Source organism: Chiloscyllium plagiosum, unplaced genomic scaffold, assembly GCF_037043375.1.
Source record: "Chiloscyllium plagiosum isolate Xiang-an unplaced genomic scaffold, Cpla_swu_hap1 HiC_scaffold_2, whole genome shotgun sequence".
In the NCBI taxonomy this organism is placed as follows: Eukaryota; Metazoa; Chordata; class Chondrichthyes; order Orectolobiformes; family Hemiscylliidae; genus Chiloscyllium; species Chiloscyllium plagiosum.
In genome coordinates, this window is record NW_028270140.1 from 34,239,942 (window position 1) to 34,267,371 (window position 27,430).

The following is a 27,430-nucleotide window of genomic DNA, read 5'->3' on the forward strand; positions in this document are numbered from 1 at the left end:
TGGCCCAAGTGGTTAATGCTGGTTATGTGCTGCATATGGACCACTTGCTATTTTACAAGTCTTTCCATCTGTTTTCTCCCTTATGCATTTATCGAACTTCCCCTTAAATGTTTCAATATAGTTTAATTCAATCACTCCACGGGATAGCAAATTTCACATTTTCTGCATTCTCTGGGTAAAGATGTTTGTTCTGAATTCTTTACTGGACCTATTAGTGGCCAGTTATTGCACAGCCATCAAGAATGTGATACCAAGAATGATGGCACTTGCCGCACTGGCAGGAGTACTGTGCAGGCACGGTTTGCACATCTGCACGAGGGCATTTTGGGGATATCAGAAGACAGAGCTGAAAATGTGTTGCTGGAAAAGCGCAGGTCAGGCAGCATCCAAGGAGCAGGAGAATCGGCGTTTCGGGCATGAGCCCTTCTTCAGGAATGAGGAAAGTGTGTCCAGCAGGTTAAGATAAAAGGTAGGGAGGAGGGACTTGGGGGAGGGGCGTTGGAAATGCGATAGGTGGAAGGTCGTCAAGGTGAGGGTGATAGGCCGGAGTGGGGGTGGAGGCGGAGAGATCAGGAAGAAGATTGCAGGTTAGGAAGGCGGTGCTGAGTTCGAGGGATTTGACTGAGACAAGTGGGGGGAGGGGAAATGAAGAAACTGGAGAAATCTGAGTTCATCCCTTGTGGTTGGAGGGTTCCTAGGCAGAAGATGAGGCGCTCTTCCTCCAACCGTCATGTTGCTATGGTCTGGCGATGGAGGAGTCCAAGGACCTGTGTGTCCTTGGTGGAGTGGGAGGGGGAGTTGAAGTGTTGAGCCACGTAATGGTTGGGTTGGTTGGTCCGGGTGTCCCAGAGGTGTTCTCTGAAACGTTCCGCAAGTAGGTGGCCTGTCTCTCCAATATAGAGGAGGCCACATCGGGTGCAGCGGATGCAGTAAATGATGTGTGTGGAGGTGCAGGTGAATTTGCGGCGGATATGGAAGGATCCCTTGGGGCCAACCCAACCACCACGTGGCTCAACACTTCAACTTCCTCTCCCACTCCATCAAGGACATGCAGGTCCTTGGACTCCTCCATCGCCAGACCATGGCAACATGACGGTTGGATGAAGAGCGCCTCATCTTCCGCCTAGGAACCCTCCAACCACAAGGGATGAACTCAGATTTCTCCAGTTTCCTCATTTCCCCTCCCCCCACCTTGTCTCAGTCAAATCCCTCGAACTCAGCACCGCCTTCCTAACCTGCAATCTTCTTCCTGACCTCTCCACCCCCGCCCCCACCCCCACTCCGGCCTATCATTCTCACCTTGACCTCCTTCCACCTATTGCATTTCCAACGCCCCTCCCCCAAGTCCCTCCTCCCTACCTTTTATCTTAGCCTGCTGGACAAACTTTCCTCATTCCTGAAGAAGGGCTTATGCCCGAAACGTCGATTCTCCTGTTCCCTGGTTGCTGCCTGACCTGCTGCGCTTTTCCAGCAACACATTTTCAGCTCTGATCTCCAGCATCTGCAGTCCTCACTTTCTCCTCGAAGATATCAGAAGACAGTCTTGAATGAAATTACAGGCAACATTATTCACAATTACACCTCTGATTCCTGAACTCCCCCAGAGGTGGAAATGCCTCCTTTACATTTACCCTATCTAGCATAATCTTTAGTGATCTTTAAAGATGCACTTTTCATAATTTTAAAGACCTATTGGACATACAGGAAAAATAAATTCATTTCCAGCAGTTTTGGGAAAATCATTTGGCATGAAGCAAAATTAAAATTTCAATGCTACACTTTAACCTGCTGGGATACCAACGCAGTTAGAAGTCTTACATTTTTTTGGAACAAAGACATATTTGTTCAATTCTACCACATTCTTCTGCACAGTTGATAAGGATTCAGCATCAAGATTGGCACAAATTTGGAGAATATAATTCACTGCATCATTGAGTGAGCTAGCATCACCAACTCCAAGTGATGCTGTCAATCCAACAATCTATTAAGAAGCAAAAAAAATTTCATGTTACATAAAGGTGTGATCACAAGCAAGTCCAGCATTTTTTTCCTTCCTCATTAAAACTTTTGTAAGACATATTGAATTTGTTTTATTTTCCCCCTAGATGAGCCACTGAAAGGTGGTGGTTGAGTACATCAGGGATTCCATTTATGGAGGAGAAGTTGTTTGCAAACTGGTGTTCTTGGCTCTGATATCATTTTCTGAAAGTTGCCTCTGAGACAGCACATTGTTTCCAACACCCAGCAGTAAAGTTGTCGCTGGTCTCTAGTTTCTTAAAGATAAAGAAAGCAACTCAATCTCAACTTAATCTGATACTCAGCATTGACAAGAACTGAGGCAAGTGGACAAAAGGAGAAATGGAACTCCATCATGAGGGATAAGGTTAGATTATGAATAGATTAACCATTAAATCAGAGTTACCTGCTTATAAATAACTACACAGCATGGGAAAGGGAGGCAAGAGAGGAGAACTAAAGGGATGGTCTGAATTTAAAGAACTGGACACAATATTCCAGGCAAGACCTAAACAGAATTTTATTGATAGTTTAACATAACTTCTTAACTTCTCTAACAAAAACAGAAATGCTGGAGGAGCTCAGCAGATCTGGCAGCATCTGTGGAGAAAAACAGAGTTAATATTTCAGGGTCACTCGACATGCAATGCTAACTCTGGAGGTGATCTGAATAAAAAAAAGAATTGCTGGAGAAAGTCAGCAGATCTGGTGGCATCTGGAGGGAAAACGGAGTTAATATTTCAGTTCTGAGGAAGGGTCACTGGACATGTAATGTTAACTCCGTTTTCCCTCCAGATGCTACCAGATCTACTGAGTTTCTCCAGCAATTCTGTTTTTTTTATTCAGATCATCTCCGCAGTTCTTTGCTTTCTTCTATTCTTTCCTCACTTCTGTATTCTACACCCTCACTTATAAAGCTGAGGACCCCATTACATAAATCAGGCAAAGGAACAGGAAAGCCAGAGGTTTAACCTGAGGTAAACTGCTCGTCTTTGGGCCCAACTTGAGATCCATGTACGTCTTCATTAAAACATTGTATGGATGGTTTTTCGTTGTGTTGTGACATTCATCAAAAATCAACAGTGTGAAGAGAGACAAGGATGGAATTCGTTCATCTTTGAGACAATTCAGCAGAATTTGTGGTGTCAGGACAATTATATCATTTCTCTCAACCAACATTTGCACTGGAGAACTGTCCACTTTATCAGCACACAGTCCACACACCTTGTAGCTGGAAGATGAAGGCAAATGGAAATTAGTCTCACCCAAGAAATAACCTGTGATCACTGCACAGCCATTAATGTGAACATTTAAATTATGGACAAAACGTGTTTCGCTGGTAAAGCACAGCAGGTCAGGCAACATTTGAGGAGCAGGACAGTCAACATTTTGGGCATAAGCCCTTCATCAGGAATGTTGTCTGAAATGTCAACTCTCCTGCTCCTCGGATGCTGCCCGACCTGCTGTGCTTTTCCTGCGCCACACTTTTTGATACTGATCTCCATCATCTGCAGTTTTCACTTTCTCCTTTTATATTATGGCATCAATCAATCAATCAATTAAAATAAGGTGAATTTATTTAGCTTTTTTCAAAACCTCAGGATTTTCTAGAGGACATCACAGAAAATTAAGTACTTTTTGAACTGTGGTCACTGCTGTAGGAAATGTGGCTATCAAATTGCATGAAGCAAACTGACACAGATCATATTTTTAATGATGTTGCTTGTGGAATAAAGGTCAGCTGGAACACAAGAGAACAACAGTGCTGTCTGTGGGATCTCTTATATTCATCCAAGGGGACAGATAACACCTCGATCTAAAAGCACCATTTGAAACATGCCACCTTGAACAGTGCAGCACCCTCTCGCTTCTGCACTGGGAGGGTCAGACTAGATTGTGTGCTCAAGTTTCTAGAGTAAGACTTGAACTCCAAACCTTTTGATTCAGAATCATCAGGAATCGAGTGCCTATCTGCTGAACAGATCCATATTTATGACGCTGCAATCTAAATTTTAATTCCTAATTCCCCAGGTGAAAGCTGAAAGATTGATGGGAGCCTGATCTCTTTCTTTGGACTTCTGACCTTAAGATCACTAAAAATTTCTGAATTACCTCTCATAGGTAATAAAAACTTCAAAGCTGAAAAAAAACGTGGTTAGATGACATGGAGTTATTGTGAGCCATTTTGGGCACTACAACATAGGAAGGTTCCATAGGCCTCAGAGGGAGCTCAGTATAGATTTACAGGAATGATAATATAGCATTTGGAGTCCATCACAATAAAGGTTGCATTCCTTGAATTTAAAAGATTAAGAGGTAATGATTAAAATTTAAGCTGTTAAGAGGGACAGATTTAGTTGACAGAAACCATTTCTAATGGTTGGAGTTTGAGGATGAAGAGGAACAGTATAAAAATTAGAGCTGGACCTTTAAGAAATGAAAATCGGAAACATTTCTACACAAAGTGATGCAATTTTGGACTTATTCTGCACATTCCAAAACTGAGATTGAATGATTTTTATTATTGATATGTTTTAAGAGATATGAAGAAAAATTGGTATTTGGAGTTCAGTTGCAGAATAGCAATGATCTCATTGAACGGTTCCAGAAGCATGATGGACTAAACGATTCCCTCCTGGTCCTATGTTCCAGTAGATGGACAGAGTAAGTATAGAGTCAATGCTTCCGCCTGTGGGAGAAACCAAAATGAAGGGCCAGAAAAACAAAATAATTAACAATAAAAAAACACAGGGAAATTGCTTGATTCAGTGAAGGGTGAATGAATTGGTAACTCGGAAAATGGTTGACAAATACTTTCAAAAGATGAGAAAATAGAATAGGAAGATGCGCAGAAATGGAATGGGAGGAACTTCGCATGGACTACATGATTGGTCATCAATCTGAAACAACATTTTCTCTTCATATGTGCTCCCTGCCCTACTACGTAACTCTAGCATTTTCTGATTTTATTTCAAATTTACAACGCCTGCAGTATTTTGCTTTTATATCACAGATCACTTAGGTTGAATGGCTTGTGTCTGTACTGCGCATTTTAAGCTATTCTGTGCTAACATAACTGAAGTTTAGCACACTGCCAAAAGGAGTTTCTGAAATGATAGCAAAATCCTGAAACTTATATTGCTTCTACAAAGTGCTGAGAAGTTGTCATTTCTGGGTGTACCTGGTTTGCTCGAAGTGTTTCTTGAACAAGTTGTATTGTTGTTCATAGACAGGAACTGTGGTAGCCATGAAGACAACTTTCCTTTTCACACCTTTGGGTGCTTTGTTGAGGTGATCCTCACTGATATAGAGGGCAACTATGGTTTTTCCACATCCTTTGAACAGAAATGCATTTGATGATAATGGCACTTTTGATACCATGGCAAAGTGTACTGCCATTCAATACAGATATGAACATTTGGATAATAGTATAGTTATTCTCTAATATCCAGAGGCAAATGAGGCAGGTTCATCTTCACAATGTTAAGAGGAAAGTTAAGAAGAAAGTTCACAAATATTGCCTGATTCTGTGATTAAATTATTTCACTAGAAATTAGAAGCTGGTTCTAATGTTTCAGAGAGTTTGAGATCAAATCTGAACTGGATACTTAGATACTTTGAGAAAGTACATCTTTTTTCTCTGCCATTATCCGAGTAGTTAATGAACAACTTCAATAATTCAGGCCCTTACACAGATCCTTGGTGACACCACTGATCACATCCTGCCAAATTAAGTATCTACCCATTATCCCTACTTTCTATTGTGTTATCCAACCAACTTCCCAGCCATGTCAAGAACTTGCCCCCATATCTATTCCTGATGAAGGGCTTTTGCCCGAAACATCGATTTTCCTGCTCCTCGGATGCTGCCTGACCTGCTGTGCTTTTCCAGCACCACTCTGATCTAAACTCTGGATTCCAGCATCTGCAGTCCTCAATTTTGCTCAGTTCTGTGGGTGTCTACCTTAGTTAACAGTCTCTTTGTGAGGCTTTATTAAATGTGTTCTGGAGATTATATAAACAACATGTTTAATGAAAATAGTTGTGGCGACTGGAGATCTGTCATATCAGCTCCAGGACATCTCTGCAGGAGTTCTTCAGGGTAGTGTCCTAGGCCCAACCATCTTCACCTACTTCATCAATGAATTTCCCTCCATCATAAGGTCAGAAATGGGGATATTCACCAATGACTGCACAATGTTCAGCACCATTCATGATTTCTTTGATACTGAAGGCAGTCCATGTTCAAATGCAACTCGATCTGGATAATATCCAGGCTATGGCTGACAAGTAGCAAGTAACATTCACAGCACACAAATGCCAGGCAATGACCATCTCCAGTCAGAAATTATCTCACCACCGCCTCTTGACATTCAATGATGTGACCAGCACTGAATCCCCTACTTCAACACCTGGGGATTACTATTGACCAGAAAAGCACTGGACTTATCACATAAACACAGTGGTGCTACAGCAGGTCAGAGCCTAGTAATACTGCAGCAAGTGACTCACCTCCTGACTCTCCAAAAACTGTCCACCGTCTACCAAGGCACAAGTCTGGAATGTGATGGAATACTCCCCACTTGGCTAGATGGGCACAGCTCCAACAACACTCAAGAAGCTTGACACCATCCCGGACAAAGCAGCCCACTTGATTGGCACCACATTCACAAGCATCCACTCCCTCCACCAATGACTCTCAGTAGCAGCAGTATGTACTTTCTGCAAGGTACACTGCAGAAATTCACCAAAGATCCTTAGACAATTCCACAACCACTTCTACCTAAAGGGCAAGTGCAGCAGATACATGAGAACACATCATGTGCAAGTTTCTCTCCAAGCCACTCACCATCCTGACTGGAAATATAGCACTGTCCCTTCACTGTAGCTGGGTCAAGATCCTTGAATTCGCTCCCTAAGGGTGATATAGGTCAACTTACAGCACCCAGACTGCAGAAGTTTAAGAAGTCAACTCACCATTACCTTATGAAGGGCAACTAGGGACAGATAATAAATGCTGGCCAGTTAGCAATGTCCATGTCCCATGAATGAATGAAAGAAAATGCAGATATTCCCCTGTCCACTACCTTAGTGACCTCTTCAAAAAGTTCAATGAGGTGTGTAAGACATGACCTATCTGTCATAAATCCATGCTGGATCTCCCTGATTAATTGTAAATTTGAGGTGTTCAGTTACCTCATCCTTGATTATAGACTCCAACAATTTCCCCACAGATCTTAAGGTTAGGATTAGGTCTATAATTCTCTGGTTTTCATCTTTTGCTCTCCTTAAAAAGTGGAGCAACATGCAGTTTTGTAATGCAGAGGGATGACTCCTGTACCTAATGAACTCTGAAAGATTATAATTAGGACATCTACAATGCACTCCCCTACTTCCTTTAAAAAGCTCAGATGGCAACCGTTACTTGCTGGGTATTTGTCGCTCTTTAATTCCCTTAATTTCCCAATTACTGATGTTTTACTTACATTAATTTTATTCAATCCCCATCCACAATCCACTATTAATTTCCTTGGGACTTCAGCAAGCTATTTTCCTTTTCTACAGAACACAGTGAGGCAAAGTAATTATTCAACATGTCTGCCAGTTCCACATAGACGCTGACAATATCACCACTTCCAGTCTTTAGTGGGCCAATACTCCTCCTGACCATCTGCTTTCCCCTAATGTAAGTAGAAAAGTTTCTTCTTATTGATTCTGATGTCCCTTGTAAGTTCCTTTTCAGAATGAAAGAGCTAAGTTTTAAGGAGCCTGTTAAAAAAGGAAAGAAAAGGCAGTGGGAAAGAATTCCAATGCTTAGGTCATGGATAGTTAAAGGGTGGATAAAAAGTGGAGCTGAAAAAAGCACAATAGGTCAAGCAGCAAAGGAGGAGAGGAGTCGATGCTTCAGATTGGAACTGTCCTGATGAAAGGTTCCGACCTGAAACGTCGATTTCCCTCTTCCTCTGATGCTGCTTGACCAGCTGTGCTTCATCTAGCTCCACTCTGATCTCCAGCATCTGTAGTTCTCATTTTCATGGAAAGCACACTATTCTGAGCAAAGAAATTTGGAGATGCAAAAGAGGTCTAGCAAAGAGATATCAATCACTTGTTTCTTAACTGTACCTGTAGGAGCACAAATGATGGTGTTGTCGCCAACAATTACATGTTCTGCCAGCTCAATCTGATAGTCTCTCAATTGCAAATTCTCCACAGCAGTTAAGTTTTGTTGGAACTTTTCTGTAAGAAAAATATAAAAGTAGTTAACCGTCAGCATCAATGCTTGTGGAGATACAAATCAGACATTTACTAAACTATGTTAGTTCAGCTTGAGCATATTGTCTGATGCCTCCAATGAAGGCAGTCATTTACACATGCTCCAGAATCCAGTTATGGACAGGTATCTGCTAACGTTAATCAGGAATAGAACAGCATCTTGGACAAGTATCGTGCCCCAAAAAAGTTACCACCTGGGCAGGGATTTCCCAAATGATTTTCTCCTAGTTGGTATGGCTCTTTCAGGAGAGTCAATAGAATCATTGAATAGTTACAGGACAGATGAAGATTATTTAGCATTTCAAGTGTGTGCTAGCTCTTTGCAAGAGAAACTCTGAACCCACTCTCCTTACTGTTTCCCCACAGCCCTGTAAATTTTGACTTAAGATCACGATACAATTCTCTTCTGAAAGGATTGAATCTGTCATTACCATAAGACCTAAGAGCAGAATTAAGAAATTTGGACTGTTAAGTGCACTCTTCCGTTTAATGGCATGAACAATCTGTCAACCCACACTTCCACTTTCCTGCCTTTGCCCCCCCATAAAGTTTTGATAAAAAATGTCTTTCTCATCCTTGATTATATTTAACAACCCATCTGTGGTAAACAATTCCACAGATTCATTACCCCTAGAAGAAATTCCTCATCATTTCTGTCTCAAATCAGTGACCCATTATTCTGAGATGATGATAAAAGCTTTCCCACATGGGGAAAAACAATATCTCCACATCTATCCTGTTACACAACCTAAGAATCCTTTATGTTTCAATAAGTTTGCTTCTCATTCTTCTAAACTCCAATGAGTACGGACCCAGTCTACTCACCTTCTCCTCATAGGAAAATTCCTCAAAGCCTGGAATCAACCTAATGAGTTTTTTCTGGACTGCCTCCAATGCGAGTACATCTTTTCTTAGATGACAGGCTCAAAACTGTTCACAGCATTGTAGGTCTGGTCTAACTCGTGCCTTGTATTGTTTCAGCATACTCCAATTACCTTTGAAATATATGCCAAAATTCCATTTGTCTTCTCTATTAATTGAATGTGTATGCTAGCATTTTGTAATTTAATAGATGAGTGCTCCCAAATCACACTGTCCTTCAGTCTTTTTCCATTTAAATAATGTTCAGCTCTTCTATTCTCCTGCCAATGTGCATACCCTTACATTTGCCCATTGTATTCCATCTGACAGGCTTTTGCCGATTCACTTAACTTGCCTATATCCCTCTACAGACTGTCATTCTCAGTGCTCACCTTCCCATCTATTTTTGTCATACATAAATTTGATGACAATACATTCACTTTTTCATCTAAGTCATTAATATAGTAAATTGTTGGTCCAGCATTGATCTATGTCGGACTCAATTCGTTACAGGTTGTAAAACACCGCTTCTTCCCAATTCTCTGCCTTCTATTAATTATGCAATTCTCAGTTCATGTTAATATCCTCCTCCAAATACTCAGGGCTCTCATTTTATTAAGTAGCCTTTGTTTAATACCTTACTGAATACCTTTTGGAAATCCAAATAGATTACATCTTTTTTTTTAAAAATCACTCACGGGATGAGGTTTTCACTGGCTGGCCAGCATTTATTGCCCATCCCTAATTGCCTAGAGAGCAGTTAGGAGTCAACCACATTGCTGTGGGTCTAAAGTCACATATAGTCCAGACCACACAAGGATGGCAAATTTCCTTCCCTAAAGGACATTGGTGAAGCAGATGGGCCTTTCATGACAATCCGCATTGATTTTATGGTCATCATTAGACTCTTATTTTTGGCTTTTCAATGAATTCAAATTCCACCCTCTGCCATGACAGGATTTGAACCCAGGTCCCCAAGAACTTTACCTGGATCTCTGGATTAATACTGAAAACAACAAATGCTGGAGATCACATGGGGCAGATAGCAACAATGGAGGGAGAGCAAGTTAACGTTTTGAGTTGAGATGACTCTTCAGAGCTCCATAGATGCTGCTTGACCCGCTGTGAACTCCAGCATTTGTTTTCAGTACAGAGTCCAGCTTCCACAGTAATTTGCTTCTCTCTGGTTTAATGGTCTGGGCCATCAACTCCCCCTACTGGTTCCCCTTTATTTATCCCAGCTTGTTACTTCTGAAAAAATACTAATTTATCAGGCATGACTTTCCCTTCCCAAAGCCTATATTAACTTTGCTTGTTTAGATTATGTATTTCTAAACACTTTGCTACTACAGCCATTATAGTGTAATTTAACATTTTCCCAATATGTCACCAGCCTCTGGTTATCGCTTTGGCTCCTTCACATTTTAAATAAAGATGTCACATTGCAGTTTTCCAATTCTTTGAGCCTTTACCACAATCTAAGAAGTCTTGGAAGATTACTCCCAATGCATCCACTATATCTATAGTATCTTTAGTATCCCAAGATGCAACCCCTCAGGCTCAGGGGACTTATTGGCTTTTAGAACCATTAACTTTCCTAGTACCTTTCCTCTAGTGATAATTTTTGTAGATAGTTCCTCTCTCCTTTTTGTCCTTTTGAAAATTTAGTATTTTTGGAATGCTATTAGTCATGTTCACAGTGAAGACTGATGTAGATTATTTATTTAACTTCTGTGTCAGTTTCTGGTTCTCCAGTTTTTTTTTGGCCTCATTCTCTGAGGAGTCTGTGTTCACCTTTGCCTCTCTCTTTACTGAGAGAAGCTTTTATTGTCTATTTTTATATTACTTGCAAGTTTACCCTCAAAGTTCCTCTATTAATTTAAATCAGTCATTTTTTTGTTGGTTTTAAAACACTGTCTTACCACTAATCTGTGTCACTTATTTTTCTTACAATCTGATACAGTCCTAACTTCTTTAGTATACCATGGTTGGCTTATCGCCTTTCTAAAATCCTTCTGCCTCACTAAGATGTATCTTTGCCCTGAGTCCTGAACTAATTTCTTAAAAGTTGTTGTTCTTCAGCCATCTTTTCTGATAAAAAAGAACTTTCAGTCCACTTCACTCAACTCTGTTGTCATTACTTGTAATTACTGATATTAAAGTTTGAGCACACCTGTTTCCAACCCAGGTTTCTCACATCCAAACAGAATGCTAAATCTAACATAGTATGGCCACTGTTTCCTTGAGATCTTTTACTCTGAGATTGTTTATTAACCTGCCTCATTACCAGATTCGAAATTAAAAAAAATCCAAAACTGATGCCAATTTTGATGAAGGGTCACCTGATTCAAAACATTAATTGTTTTTCTCTTTACAGATGGTGTCAGACCTGCTGAGTTTCTCCAGCATCTTTTGTTATAGTCTAATATCTGGATGGATCAACATTATGTTCTAGGAAGCTGTCTTGAACATACTATAAATTTTTCCTCATGGCTACCTGTACGAACTTCAGTTTCTAATCTGCAAGAAGATTAAAATCACCCATGATTAATGCACTGCTTATTTTATATGCCCTCCTTATCGCCTGATTTATCCTCTGTCCAACAGTATAGCTACTGCTAGGGAATTGATAGACTACTACAATCAGTGTCTCCTTCCTGTTATTATTTCTTACCTCCATCCACATTGATTCTACATCTTCAGAAACAAATCATTTCTGGTTCTTGTACTTATTTCACTTTAGACTAACATAGCTATACCAACTGTCCTTTGTACCTATCCTTTCAAAAAGTTACACATCCCTTAATATTTAATTCCTAGCTTTGATTTTGTGACAACAGACACCTCCACACTCTTAGCTGATGCATTCCAGATTCTGACTACATGCTGTGTTTTCTCATGTCACCTTTGGTTCTTCTACCATTCACCTTAAACTGATGTCTTCTGATTCCCAATGGGTACATGTTTCTCCCTATCTGCTCTGTTCAGACATGTTAAGATAATAAAGACCTCTATCAAATCCCTCCTCAATTCTGTGTAAAGGAATTAAACCAAATTTCTTCAATCTATTCATGTGACTGAAATTACACAACCCTTGCACCATGCTTGTAAATCTTTACTTTCCCTATACAATGCCCTTCCAAAGTCCTATGTTATATTGCGCAGAATTGGACATAATATTCTTGAGGCCAAACCAGTGTTTTATAAAAAGATTCATCATAACTCCCTTGGTTCTGTGCTCATGACTCCAGTGTGATGAAGAATGATTACATTAAAGTGTACAAGACAATTATAATTGGAGGAGACAATCTAAATGGATGGTTCCTGTCCTGTCATTTGTGTACATAAGATCAAAAAAGTGCATGACAATATCTACACAAATACAACAGGCTAGAAGTTATCTTTCAACTATGTAAAGCTCTAGTTAGTCCATACTTGCAGTACTGTAACCGGTTCTGGTATCATGTTGTAGGAAGCCTTGGATGGAGGGCAGTGTATGGAAGTTTATCAAAATGATACCTGGACTCCTATGGTTAAATGAGAGGATAAAATTATACCAAACAACTTTCTAAATTGATGGAATAAAAGCTTAAGAGGCAACTATCCCTTCCAAACAGCGTACTAGATGTATCTGCACCAAATGGTCTGCAGTGGTTCAAGAATAAGGCTCACGACCATCTTCACAATGGCACTTAATGTTGGGCAAAATTATTGGCTAAGCCAGAGATGCTCACAAACTATGAAAGAATTAAAATGTGTTTTAAAATAAGGTATACAGGGATAAATTAATTTCATTAATGCAAGGGATCTGGATCTATGCAACCCAGAGTAAAAACTAGAACCAGACCTTTCAGAGGAGTGAAATTAGGAACCATTTCTTCACACAAAAAGGTAGGTGCTTGGAACTCTTTTTAAATGACAATTCATGTTAGATCAGTACGTCATTTAAAATCAGTTTGATTTTTGTTAGCCACACATTTTAATGGTTGTGGGGCAAAGGCAGATGGATGAAGTCAAGTCACAGATCAGTACGCTCTGATAGAATGGTGGTACAAGCTCAAGGGAATACATTGACTTTTCTGGTCTTAATTATGTGCTTAACTACTTTCACCAGATGACACCATGAGGTTAACCACATGTTACACAGCTAGATAGCATTAATTACAAAATAGTCGACAAATCAATCACTGAAAAATTGCAAATAGCAAAACCAAAAGGAATTACTGATATGTGTTTATGCTACAACATGAAGTTTATTTACATTACAAAATGGCCTCTAGAATTCAGTTTATGGAGAATGGAAAATGCCTGGAGAACTCAATAGTAAGGCAGAGAAAGTAATAATCAGCCCATTATTCCAGTCTTAGCCCTTTGAAAGAGTTACCTCATTATCCCCACTTACTCCTACTCTTTCCATGTAGCCTGGCAACAATTATCCAAGTATCTATCCGATTTCTTTGTAAAAGGGATAATTTAATTTACATTTCTTTTGGTTAGCACATTTCAAATCATAACATGTTGTTATATAAAACAAGTTCTTAACTTGCATCTGTTCGTTTACTATCACATTAACAGTTCATTTTACATTAATACATGAAAGAAGGGTCCAATCGTCCAGACTACACGCACACCTTTTCATCACATCTTTGGTTGGTTTTCTCCTGGTACTGGAATGGATTGAGTTTGTGTGGAAAGCCCATTCCACTTCTCCTATTCATGGCCATCTGGAACCACATGGAGGTGACTGCTGTGCTTTGGGGGAGTGGAAGTGGAGGAGTTGAGGGGAAAGCTCTTGATAGGAAATAAATCATTTAGCATGTATAGCCAAAGTGACAGAAGTATTGTTCGTGCTTACCTGTATTGCTGTCTGGTGCACTAGAAGTGTTCATGCTTTCTGCCTCTTCTGAATAATGCATTTCCACATCATTGCTCATAGAGTTGCTACTGTTTTCTTCAATTGTTTTCATCTCAACTATGGAAAAGAGATGAGGGGCAAACAACTATGTTACAGCTCAAGTTCAAGACTTAGCAAAACTATGTAACCTGGATATACACTCCAAATTAGGCATGGTGCTGCTGGTGTGGCCTTCAGTAGCAATATATTTCTGGAGGTCATTTCTAGGACATTTCTGGTACTTTCTTCTCCTTTAACATCGCAATTTTTTGTCCTTTAATAAACCATATTATCCACCAGCACAAGATGCATCCCCCAACTATCATTCTGCATTAAACGTCCCGAGTTCTGGACTCAGTTCCCTCCTGTCTGTTTTAAATGCCTTCCTCTTTATATACTCTCCCAATCAACATTCATATCCACCCTCTCAATCATCTTCTGTGGACACCCACATAACCAGCAAGGATTCAATTCCTTGTTAACCCTTGCCACCCATTCTCTCCCTCCCCCCTCCTTGGCATCTGGGCTTGGATGAAACACTCCCCTAAAACTATCTCCTGAGCACTTTAAGTCTCCCAACAACTAACCTTTGGCCCTACATTGATCAAAATATCTCAATTTGCTGAACAGTTCCCTCATCTTTCTTATTGCCCCAAAACACCACTATCATCTGAAATCCTGGTCACTTCCACTAGTAAAGCCAAGTGCAAGAGGTTACAGAATTGAATGCATCTGCAGCAAAACCTGTTTACCATTCAACAACAGATCTGACTTAATTACATGGTGTCAATGAGCCTCTTCTACCAAAACCTCCATCACTCCAAGATCATTCTGAGAATTTCAGTAACCCTTCACACAGCTTTTTATTTTCACCTCTTCAAAATCAACTTGATGCCAAAACAACTTAATAGATTTTCTTTTGCCCCAGTGATTGTCTTCTCTTTGTGCGGTGCCTTGGGGTATTCCTACCTATACAAAAAAAATAAAAAACTGATGGAGTGCATTTTTAATGCATGAAATGTGGGTATCACTGGCAGGGTCAGCATTTTTTGCCCATCTCTAATTGTCCTGAAAGGTGATGGTGAATCATAGAATCCCTACACAGTGTGGAAACAGGCCATTTGGCCCAACAAGTCCACACCAATCCTCCAAAGAGTATCCCACTCAGACCCATTCCCTTATCCTTTTTTTTACATTTTCCCATGACTAATGCACCTAACTTATACATCCCTGAACATTATGGGCAATTTAGCATGGCCAATTCACCTAACCTGCACATCTTTGGACTGTGGGAGGAAGCTGGAGTACCCAGAGGAAACCCACGCAGACACAGGCAAAACGTGCAAACTCTACACAGACAGTAGCCAGAGGTTGGAATCAAACCTAGGCCCCTTGTGCTGTGAGGCAGCAGTGCTAACTACTGAGCCAGTGCATCTTGAATATTACAGTGTACATTGCTAGACCATTGCTAGTGCAGTTAAGCATCAAACACATTGCTGTGGGTCTACAGTGACATGTAAATGACACCAGATAAGGATGTCAGATATCATTCACTCAAGAACTTTAGAAAACCAGATGAAATTTAACAAGTATCTAGCAGTTACATGGTCTTCATTACTGCCACCTGCTTTTTAATACTACATTTTGTTTTAAAAATAGTATTGAGATAGCCTAGTTACCTTGGGGAAATGTAGTATTTAACCTAATACATGCCCTGAAGCAAATGGATTTTTTCCTCCTACAAAGCTGCTCAAACTGGTTAGTGGCTTGCTGCGCTGTGATTTCCAAAACTTTCCAGTAGCTTTTCTTTCACTGATATTACATTAACATCGAGACCTGTTCCCACTGCAAATGTCACCCCTGGTTACTTTCAGTGTGGTAATCCATTTCAAACAATGTGGGAGTAAGATTGCCAAGTGACTTGTATATGAACCTAGAATTTAAGTAAAACACTATTTAGATTGCAGGTTCATGAGGAACATTGGAAAGGAGTAGGCCATTCAGGCCCTTAAACTTAATTAAAACACTTAGTCAATCTATGTCTGAATTACTTCTTCCTGACTTGTTTCTGTAACCTTAAATACCCTTCTGTGTCCCCAGGTAGCAACCTCATTGTGTAATGATAGCTTAATCATGACTTGTACACTGTGGTGCAAGTTGAGGAAAGACGCGCTCAGCCTCTGCAGGGATTGAAGCCATGCTGTTAGCAGCACACTGTAGCCATCAAGCCAACTGAGGTAGCCAACCCCCTTGAATATCCTTACCAAACAAAAAGTCTTTGAATCTTATTTTTGATATTTTGACCTGATTTGCAGCCTCTTTTTGGCAGTCGGAAAATGTGCTGCCTGGAAGCAACCCTGAATGGACTGGCTTTAATTCTAAAGTCATGATCCATGCAATTTGTGCTGGATTTCTCCATACCACTAGCAATGCTCCCTCAACAGATTAAATAGTTTCTCATGATCTGCCCTATCAAATATTAGTTCAATCACTTTACAGGCTAATACAGTTAAGGGAATTTAAAAAATAAAAATGTTACATTCCAAAATTATTCATGGCTTACTTATCAGCTACTGATTACATATGACAAGGATTTATAATGTATCATTACTTTTACCTGAATCTGGAGACAAGAGCAAGGTCACTGCATTACAGTTGCACCTCTCCAACGCCAGGTGAAATTCCTTTAAAAAGCTTTGTTTGTCAGACCTTTGTAAACAATCAAGTAGTTTCTCTGCTCCGGCTGAGGAACCTTTGCGCTCGGAAATCTGTGCAAAAGGTTGAGAATTTCAGTACTTTTGATTTTAGCTTGGTCACTGAGAGTGGGTGTTAGAAGAACCTTGGAGTTGAGGGAGGTTACAGTAATTGGAACAGGTGAGAGCTCTTCTGTTTTTTTTAAAGAAATGTCATTCTCTACTTCTGTAGCCACCTCAATTGGTGACTTTTTCATCTGCCTGCCACGTTCCTTTCATTTTGTTTATTGTTGATGGACTACTTCTATTAATTTCAAAACGTGCAGTTTCACATTCTTTTATGTAGAATTTCATTAATCACATATCCACCCGATCTTCCCATATCTCTAGCAATTTCTCAGAGCTATTAGAATTTGCCATACTTCCCACACTCGTGTCATTGGTAAATTTGCTGAGTTTCTTTGGCATTCTGTGTTTGCTGCAGATTATGGAACTATAAATTAAACAATATTCATGAATTTGCTCCTGAAGCACGTCAATTAAAATTTCGAACTACAAGCAAGAAACTTAAGCATTTATAAAATTTGCAAGGGAAAATTAAATGCTGTGAGACCAGTGGTATTGATCATGGAAGTTATAGAAAATTTCACACTTAATACAGATCTCCGAAATAACATTCCTGTAAAAGTTAAATATTTATTTAGATGAACACCAAGTATCCAAGATCAGAGAAGCAGCAGATACCTATGATCTCTCATAGACTCTCACGTGGGAAACTGCAGGGATAGAAAATCTGCAGAGACAAGTGATTTTTGTTTTTGGGAACAAACAAAAGGATGCAAATTTAATAAAAGGAGAAAGACTAGAATGTGATATAAAGAAAATAGCATGTCTCCATTGGAATACGACTTGATGCAGTAAAGCTAGTTGCCAAGTTAAACAGCAGGTCAATTGAAGCAGTTGTAACATTTAGGGAATTTTCCAAAAAGCAGATATTGGGCAAGGGAATCGACATTACAACTGTAGCAGCAGTACAAAGATAATGTGTTTCCTTACAATGCACCGAGAAGGGAGAATTCACTTTGGAGAGTCATGAAAATTCTTCAAATATTGATAGGAAGTCAGACCACTGAAGGTTCTGAATATTTCATCTCTGAAGGGGAGGTGTTTCCTTACTTGTCAAATCAAGGAGGTAAACTAATAAAAGATATATGAGAGACATTGGAGCAAGCCAGCCAGTGATGCAGGCTGATGTTACCATTTGCATTCCAGAGAAGTCAGGAGAAAGTATTTATGGGAGATATGCATGGAGGTAACAATCCAGTTCCCTGATGCAAAATTGGATTAAAGAGTAACTTAGCAAATGGAGAAGTTGTAGTTACAGAATAACAAATTCTTGAAAGAACTGATTTTATCCTGGAAAGTAACCTGGCAGTTTCAAAATGTTTGGCCTCACCAAGGACGGTTACACAAAACATAGAAAAGTACAGCACAGAACAGACCCTTTGGTCCACGATGTTGTGCCGAGGATTAATCCTAATCAAAAATAAAATAACTTAACCTACACACCCCTCAATTCACTTCGATCCATGTGCATGTTCCAACAATCGCCTGAATGTCCCTAATGACTCTGCTTCCACCACCACCGCTGGCAACGCATTCCATGCATTCACAACTCTCTGCGTAAAGAATCTTCCTCTGATGTCCCCTCTATACCCTTCTCATGAATATGAGAAGGGTATAGAGGGGACATCAGAGGAACTATGACCCCTCGTGCCAGTCAATCCTGCCCTGGGGAAAAGTCTCTGTCTAATGACTCTATCTATATCTCTCATTACCTTGAATACCTCTAACAGGTCACCTCTCTTCCTCCTTCTCTCCAGAGAGAAGAGTCCAAGCCTAGTCAACCTCTCTTCATAAAGCAAGCCCTCCAGTCCAGGCAACATTCTGCTAAACCATCTTTGCACCCTCTCCAAAGCCTCTGTATCTTTCCTATAGTAGGGCGACCAGAACTGGACACAATATTCCAAGTGTGGCCTCACCAGGGATTGGTAGAGCTGTAGCAAAAATTTGCGGTTCTTCAACTCGATCCCCCTGTTAATGAAAGCCAAAACATCATATGCTTTCTTAACAACCCTATCCACTTGGGTGGTGTAAATATATGGCTTAGTTTGAGGCATTTAGAAGCCTTTAATGATATATTTGTTTCAGTACTAATAATACAATGTTATACTTAACCATTAACTAGTGCAGTGTGTAGTGTAACCCTTGTATGTACGAACAGACAGTGGAAAAGTACTGAGTACATCTGACTTGTAAAGATATGCTGATGTAAACACACAATAGGAATGACTTTTAATAAAGAGCAGTGTGTACTGGCGGCCTTGGTAGCGGCTGGGAGAGTGAGGCAGACAGCGGGGGTGTTGCCGCCCTGTGAGTGCAGATGCAGGACATGTTGTAAGCTGTGGTAAAAAAAACAAGAACTATTTCGCGCCACCTCCTGCAGAAGGAGGTCACATGGGGTCAGATATTCGGGAACGCGAGAAGGCGGAGAATGGAGTCAGGTCAACAGTCAATCAAGAAAACAACCACACCTCAATACTTGCACAATGTTCTGTGATTACATGATGTTTTGTACTGTATAAAAGACTGGGTCAGGGACAGGATAGGGGTCAGACTTCGTGAACTGACACACTCTGCTGTTTGTCAGGGACGGGAAGGTCTAGACCCCTGTATACTCTGTATACTTTATCCACTTACTGCTAAAATAAACTTAAAGTGTGAGACCGAATATCTTCTTCTATTGCTTCATTTAAAGAACACGCAGGACTTGGCTCACACATAGAAGAAAGTAAGTTAGTAGATTGAGCCAAAGTCCAACAATTTGGTGACCCCGACGTGATGAAGACAGAGAAGTGACGGAAAAGAGAGAAAAATAGAAACAACGGACAACCGACGTCTGATGACAACAACAAGTGGCGCCGCATAAAAAAAGGTGAGCAGATGCCTGTTTATATCGAAGTTCTGCAATTGGAGATACTAAATTGATTGTTGTCATTATACTGCAAGTGTCTTAGTAATAGTAAGTGGATAAAGTATTGAATACAGTACGTACAGGTTTAAAGTCCCTTGGGGTTAGAGTCCCATAAAGCAACAAGATACGTACGGGTTTAAAGTCCCTTGGGGTTAGAGTCCCCATAAAAGTAACAAAGCTTAATACGTACAGGTTTAAAGTCCCGTGGGGTTAGAGTCCTCATAAAAGCAACAAGGTAGGTAAATGTGAGGAGGTTTAAAGTCCATTGAGCAGGATCTCATAAAAGCAACACTCACAAATTGTGGTGTATGATTGTGTTGTATGTTTTAAAACTTATATTGGGGAATGTACGGAGGGTGGCAGAAAAGCCAGTAGTGTCTTGAAGACAGGGACGGTGGTGTCTCAGCGAGAGAGAGTTGGCAGTGGAAACCTAACGGTGATAACAACGACACTGCTGATAAATCTCGCTGAAAGGGTCAGTTGCTCGGGTGTACTCTATACAAACTGACTGGCCACCGGATTTGTCTCTGATTGGGTTAGTTGCTCGGTTATATTACATCCAAGCTGAAAATGTGTTGCTGGAAAAGCGCAGCAGGTCAGGCAGCATCCAGGGAACAGGAGAATCGACGTTTCGGGCATAAGCCCTTATTCCTGAAGAAGGGCTTATGCCCGAAACGTCGATTCTCCTGTTCCCTGGATGCTGCCTGACCTGCTGCACTTTTCCAGCAACACATTTTCAGCTCTGATCGCCAGCATCTGCAGTCCTCACTTTCTCCTATATTATATCCAAACCAATTGACTGCTAGACGGGAGGATTAAAACAAAAATACGTAAAATGGAAGGGGAATTTGATAAAGAGTGTGAGGAATACGGAGGATGTTCTTTAGACTTAATGTTGCCCATAAAACAGCAGTGGGGTAAAGCTAGAAGTCAGTTAGTTAGTGGACTTGCAAAGGACAAACAAAAAACAATGATGGAGAAATATGATAAGATTTGGGACGAATTACAACAACAGGGCAAAGTCCCTAAAGATGAGGAGAGGGAGAAATTGTCACCATTTTTAGGAAAAGCAGAAAAGCAAGCTAAATTAGCAGTTGAAGAGCACATGAAGGGAAAGAAAGGGTCAATATTAGTTAGAAGAAAGTGGACAAAAGAAGGTGGGGAGAAAGAAGAGAGGAGGATTTATCTGCACAACATGACGTTGGCCTGTATGGCAGTAGAAACATTACAAAAGAGAGTAGGTGGTACCTCTAAAACAGAACTGGCAAAGGAGACAGAAAAGGCAGGACCAACCGCGCCATTATATCCTAAATTGCCTGGGGCACAATCACCACCCCCATATCCTGTAACACAAATGCCACTTATGTATGTTCAAGAAGGGGTGTTGGATGTGCAAGAAGTAGGAACGAGAGAGTATGAAGCAGTAAAAGAGAGACTGGTGGAAGCAGTAGAAGAAAGCATCAGAAAGGTAGAAAAACTAACACTAGAAGCTGACGGAGAGTTAAAGAAGCGGAGGAGGCAAGCAGGGTGGTAATGACACACAGCAGAAACAAAGAACAGCCGAAACAGGGGAGACATTCATTATTGGAAGAACCAGATGCTCACTCTACACCGTATAGTGTTGAGAGTGAAGGGAGGGGAAGATTACATAGCTCAGGTCCATTACTAGATGACGAGTTCTCAGACAGAAGAAGGAGAGATTTAAGGGAAGAACGAGATAGAGACAAATTGGATGGGGGGGGGGGGGGGGGGAGTCTAAAAATAATACAGATATTGAGGACGAAGAATCCCTGACAGAGGATGACCCACACACCTACCCTGTCACTTTGAAAGGCTCACTCACAATGCATACCGAACATGGCCCTCCAATGAAGCCCCTCCCTGAACCAAGTTATAACCTGCGTCACAGAGACACATTACGACAACCCATATAGTATCAGCACCACCAAATGCCATTAATTTACAGAGGCTCCCATATGGGGGATGTTTATTAGTCCTTCAAATTTACTGATATGAACTGCATCCTGGATAAAATGCCTCCACCCATGGAGGGAGGTGGGCCTTGGATGACTAAATTTTGCCAATATACACTAGGGTACAAGTTAGCTATGACCGACTGGAGAGCATTGTTGGGCAAGCAATTGAATATGTGGGAAATACAGCAGATTGAAGCGTCTGCGGGGACCACCTTATTACCTGATTCGGAACTGTTTGTGCAGCATGCCACCTGTGTGGGAAGGGCAATGAGGGATAGATTTCCGATTCCACTGGGAGCAATGCACTCACTCACCTTCACAATGAAGGAGGGCGAGGATATGCCTGCCTTTTTGGCTAGGTGTAAGGGCACGTGGACAGATACTGCGGGGAGCCATCCAGGGTCGGGTCAGCTACAGACCACGTTATTTAGAAATGCCGTTATGGCAGGGATGCCTAAGGAGGTAAAAGAGGCAATGGAGAGTAATCCTGATATCCCAGGTTGTTCTACAGAACAGTGGGAGAGACACTTGACGCACCACATGAAGCGTTACAGGACGAAACAGGATGGAGATAAACAGAGCAACGAGTCAGCTCAAGTGCAGTTGCTGAAGTTACAGCTTGATGAGGCTAGAAGGAAGGCTAATGATACTAGGAAGGCCTCCCAAAAGACGACTAATCAGATGGTTCAGCGGCCGTTGCCACAAAACAAACTGTCCAGTCTGGACCCAACATCTGATTGGATGCCTCCCTATTCTTACTACGGGGGCAAGCCTATAGGTGATTCAGGAGGAATGCGTGGCAGAGGGAGGGGCCGCGGCGGACCAAGAGGTCAGCCACCCAACACCTGTTTTGAATATGGCCAGCCTGGGCATTGGAGACGGAATTGTCCCATGCTGTGGGGACCCCAGGATGGCCAGGGATTGATCCGAGGATAGTATGTCCGCTCAAGTCAGCCTCCTTTTCAACAGGCTGCTCAGCCTTACCAAGTCCCAAATGCAGCTGCAGTCCCGGTGCAAGGACAGTACCCCCAGACTATGCCAGAAGGGCAGGGGTACGAATATTGACGGGGCCCGAGAATCCAGGGGCATGTGGGGTTGGCAGACCCCTATATGTAAATGAGGGTAATGGACAAGAATCTGTCTTTTTTGGTTGACACAGGTGCAAGATTTTCTACCATCACTTGTGATATACCTCGGTCAAATATATCATCCTCCAGCGTCCAGTTAGTAGGGTTCTCGGGTAAACCAGAAAATCTGCTTTTGACATCGCCACTGATTACATCAGTGGCCGGACAGACCTTTTGTCACCGGTATATATCATCACCTGCATGCCCTATGAATCTGATGGGCCATCACTTGCTGGTGAGATGTGGGGTCTTGGTTCTGTGCGGACTAGATGGGCTGGTAGTGACCTTTCCAAATGGCTATTCTGTCAACTGTTCTATGACAATGATTCACTCTGGATCCCAAATGATGCTATCACCGAACACATCACCAATGGCAGAAGGGCAGTGGGCAGATATATACTGGGGACTACTCGAACCTGAAAGCAGGCAGAACAAAGGTATAGTCTTTATACAGCCAATGACGACCCTGGGTTCAGATGCTGCATCACTATGCTCCTCCTGCAAACCCCCCTTTTGTACAAGAGTCCCTCAAGGGTTCATCTTGTCGCCGGGGGTGTTTAATCAGGTACTGAAACAGCAGCTGAAGGACCTGTCACTCCCAACGGGGGTCATATTGATCCAGCATGTGGATGTAATTTAGTCTCACGGGCTAAATTACAATGCTGCAGACAGACGGTGTCTTTTCTGGGTAGAGTGATTTCCGCTAAGGGAACAGGTCTCTCTCCGTCCCATAGATCCTCCATTCTGCATCATACCAAACCAGTCATTGTAAAAGACATGCTCTCATTTCTTGGGTTGGCAGGATACAGCAGACAATTCGTTGCATCATATGGGGAGCTCACTTTCCTTCTCAGGGCCATGGTAAATGAGCAAGGCATGAGAAATTTGTCGGCCCATTTGCAGTGGACCACGGAGGCAGACGAAAGTTTCATATCTCTTAAACAGGCCCTATCGCGGGCTGCTGATTTAGCAGTTCCTGATTACAAAGAGCCATTTTTCCTCGATATTTCTGAAAAATTACACACAGTAAATGGTGTTCTTTTTCAGAAAAAAGGGGGAGGCAGGCAGGTGCTGATGTATGTAAGTGTTACCCTTGACCCAACAGAGGACAAACACCCGCCATGTACAAGACATGCAGCAGGGGTAGCAAAAATTCTCCAAAAGGTAGCACATATACTCATGGGCCATTCACTAACAGTACTGATGACACATAGTATAGTGGCCTATGTGAACTCAACAGCCTTTACAATGACGTCACTGCGGCAAACCAGGTTAGAGAAAATCTTGAATGCACCACATATAACTTTTACATATAAAGGAATTAACGTGGCTGATGACATGGGAGAAGGAGAGCCACACATGTGTGAGGAAGGATACAGAGAGACGTCAAAGTTAGGGCAGATTTACAGGCAATTCCACTAGTAGACCCAGAAGAAGTGCTGTTCACAGATGGTTGCTGTTACAGACATCCAACTGAAGGACTTAAAGCAGCCTATGCAGTGGTGCGACGGACAAGTGAGGGATTTGAGGAAGTGTTGACAGGAAAAGTGATAGGCAAAGAATCAGCCCAGTTGGCTGAACTACAGGCAATGATAGCTGTGTTAGAATGGTCAGAGGGAAAAAGAGTAAATATTTACACCAACTCTGCATATGTGGCAGGGGCTATACAGGTAGAACTCAGTCAATGGATTAGAGCAGGATTCTTAACAGCAGCAAAAACCCCAATTAAACATGAAAAAGATATGAAAAGATTAGCGGAGGCCTGCAGAAGTGGTGGTGGTCAAGTGTAGAGGACATGATAAAGCAGATACAGTAGTAGCGAAGGGCAATCAGGAAGCCGACTCAGCAGCAAAGAAAGCAGCAGAGTATACCCCACAGTATATAATGATGCAAACAGAGAGAACAGTGTATGACCTGCTGCCCGCCTGCGATGTAAATGTGTTAATCAAAGAGCAGTAGAAAGCCTCTCCTCATGAACTGACAGTATGGAGAGAGAGAGGGGCCACAGAGTCAGAAGGGATTGGGAGGTCATCGGACGGTAGACCAGTCCTACCCCCAGGTTTGATAGCTTCCATGCTCCAGGAAGCTCATGAGTTGACACATTGTGGAAAAACACAGATGCAGAGGTATCTGGCACATTGGTGGCATCCGTTCTTGCCAGCAATGATTGAAAATTATATCAGGGAATGTAAAACGTGTACAGAATACAAGACGAGACCAACAGTGAAACCATATGAGGGAAAATTCCCTCTTCCAAGAATGCTAGGTCAGGATATAGTGATCGACTACACTGACATGATAGAGACAGTAAACGGATACCGGTACCTTTTGGTAGCAGTGGATGCATACACTGGTTGGCCAGAAGCGATACCGGCAAAAAAGGAAGACGTAAAAACAGTGATCAAATTTTGATCAGTGATCAGTGATACATTCCAATGCATGGGTTTCCAAAGAGAGTCAGGTCAGATAATGGCATACATTTCAAGAACAAAGACCTGCAAAAAGTTCAAGTAGCTTTAGGACTGAAACATGTGTTTGGAACAGTGTACCATCCTCAGTCACAGGGAAAATTGGAAAGAATGAATCAGTCCATAAAAGGAAAAATAGGAAAAGTGTGTGCACAAACAAAGTTAAGCTGGGTGGATGCCCTACCCTTTGCTTTACTGTCCATTAGAAGTTCAGTAAACTCCATCACAGGGTTCACCCCATACGAGCTAACAACAGGGCAGCAGTTCCCGGGACCAGGAGCTGGAATACAGATGTTAGAGGGAGGAGGAGCCTCTATAAGGTACAAACCTTACTATGATCAACTAACAGCTTTGGTGTCAGCTTTCTCCAAACAGGTTGGATTGGAAAAGGGGGACCGACAGAGCCAGATGCCACCTACCACGGACTGGGTCCTGCTGAAGGTGATCATATGGAAGTGGTCACAGCCAAGGTGGACAGGACCTTACAGAGTGGTGGAGGGGACATCCCATGCGGTCAGACTGCAGGGGGTAATCATCACAGCAATTGAAGGGAAGGCTCCCCTGCCCTACCAGATGGAGATGGAAACCATGGCTCTGGCAAGAAGGGAAAACTATGTATCGGAGTGCGAATGTGATGTATAAAACTGGTTTGTTGGTCTCATTTTGATGAGACCAAAAGGGGGATTTGTAAATATATGGCTTAGTTTGAGGCATTCAGAAGCCTTTAATGATATATTTGTTTCAGTACTTATAATACAATGTTATACTTAACCATTAACTAGCGCAGTGTGTAGTGTAACCCTTGTATGTACGAACAGACAGTGGAAAAGTACTGAGTACATCTGACTTGTAAAGATATGCTGATGTAAACACACAATAGGAATGACTTTTAATAAAGAGCAGTGTGTACTGGCGGCCTTGGTAGCGGCTGGGAGAGTGAGGCAGACAGCGGGGGTGTTGCCGCCCTGTGAGTGCAGATGCAGGACATGTTGTAAGCTGTGGTAAAAAAAAACAAGAACTATTTTGCGCCACCTCCTGCAGAAGGAGGTCACATGGGGTCAGATATTCGGGAACGCGAGAAGGCGGAGAATGGAGTCAGGTCAACAGTCAATCAAGAAAACAACCACACCTCAATACTTGCACAATGTTCTGTGATTACATGATGTTTTGTACTGTATAAAAGACTGGGTCAGGGGCAGGATAGGGGTCAGACTTCGTGAACTGACACACTCTGCAGTTTGTCAGGGACGGGAAGGTCTAGACCCAGAGCTCTGTATACTTTATCCACACTGCTAAAATAAACTTAAAGTGTGAGAATATCTTCTCCTATTGCTTCATTTAAAGAACACGCAGGACTTGGCTCACACATAGAAGAAAGTAAGTTAGTAGATTGAGCCAAAGTCCAACAGTGGCAACTTTGAGGGATCTACATACTTGAACACCAAGGTCCCTCTGTTCCTCCACGCTGCCAAGAATCCTGTCTTTAATCCTATGTTCAGTATTCGGGTTTGACCTTCCAAAATGCATCACTTTGCATTTATCCAGGTTGAACTCCATCTGCTATTTCTCAGCCCAGCTCTGCATCCTGTCAATGCCAGCTGCAGCCTGCAATAGCCCTCGATACTGTTGACGACATCTCCAAACCTTGTGTCATCAGTAAATTTACTAACCCACCACAACCTCCACATCCAAATCATTTATAAGAACTACAAAGAGCTTAGGCCCAAGAACAGAACCCTGACCTCCAGGAAGAATATTTTCCATCTACAACCACTCTCTGCCTTCTGTCAGCCAACCAATTCTGAAACCAGATAGCCAAATCTCCCTGTGTCCCATATCTCCTGACTTTATGAATGAGCCTACCATGAGGAACCTTATCAAGTGCTTTGCTGAAGTCCATATACACCACATCACTGCTCGACTTTCGACCACCTGTCTTGTCACCTCCTCAAAGAACTCAATAAGATTTGTGAGGCATGACCTGCCCCTCACAAACCCATGCTGACTACCTTTAATCACCTTATGCTTTTCCAAATAATCATAAATCCTATTCCTCAGAATTCTTTCCAAAACTTTGCTGGCCACAGA

At 41.8% G+C, this 27,430-nt stretch overlaps 1 protein-coding gene and 1 long non-coding RNA gene across 2 annotated transcripts in view; one reads left to right on the forward strand and one right to left on the reverse strand.

Annotated features, from left to right (window-relative positions):
* The window catches only part of rigi (RNA sensor RIG-I), a 96,757-nt gene that overhangs the window by 26,632 nt on the left and 42,695 nt on the right, over positions 1–27,430 (reverse strand). The window contains exons 5-10 of the mRNA XM_043716266.2: positions 16,662–16,812; positions 14,006–14,122; positions 8,140–8,253; positions 5,198–5,351; positions 2,989–3,247; positions 1,819–1,981 (exon numbers count right to left, since the gene is read on the reverse strand). Coding sequence (XP_043572201.1) covers positions 1,819–1,981; positions 2,989–3,247; positions 5,198–5,351; positions 8,140–8,253; positions 14,006–14,122; positions 16,662–16,812 — 958 coding nt within the window. The remainder of the gene's footprint in view (positions 1–1,818; positions 1,982–2,988; positions 3,248–5,197; positions 5,352–8,139; positions 8,254–14,005; positions 14,123–16,661; positions 16,813–27,430) is intronic.
* On the forward strand, positions 18,689–26,659 carry LOC148151852 (uncharacterized). The gene is made up of 2 exons (XR_015759984.1): positions 18,689–19,732; positions 25,692–26,659. It is a non-coding gene; the product is annotated as an uncharacterized LOC148151852 (long non-coding RNA).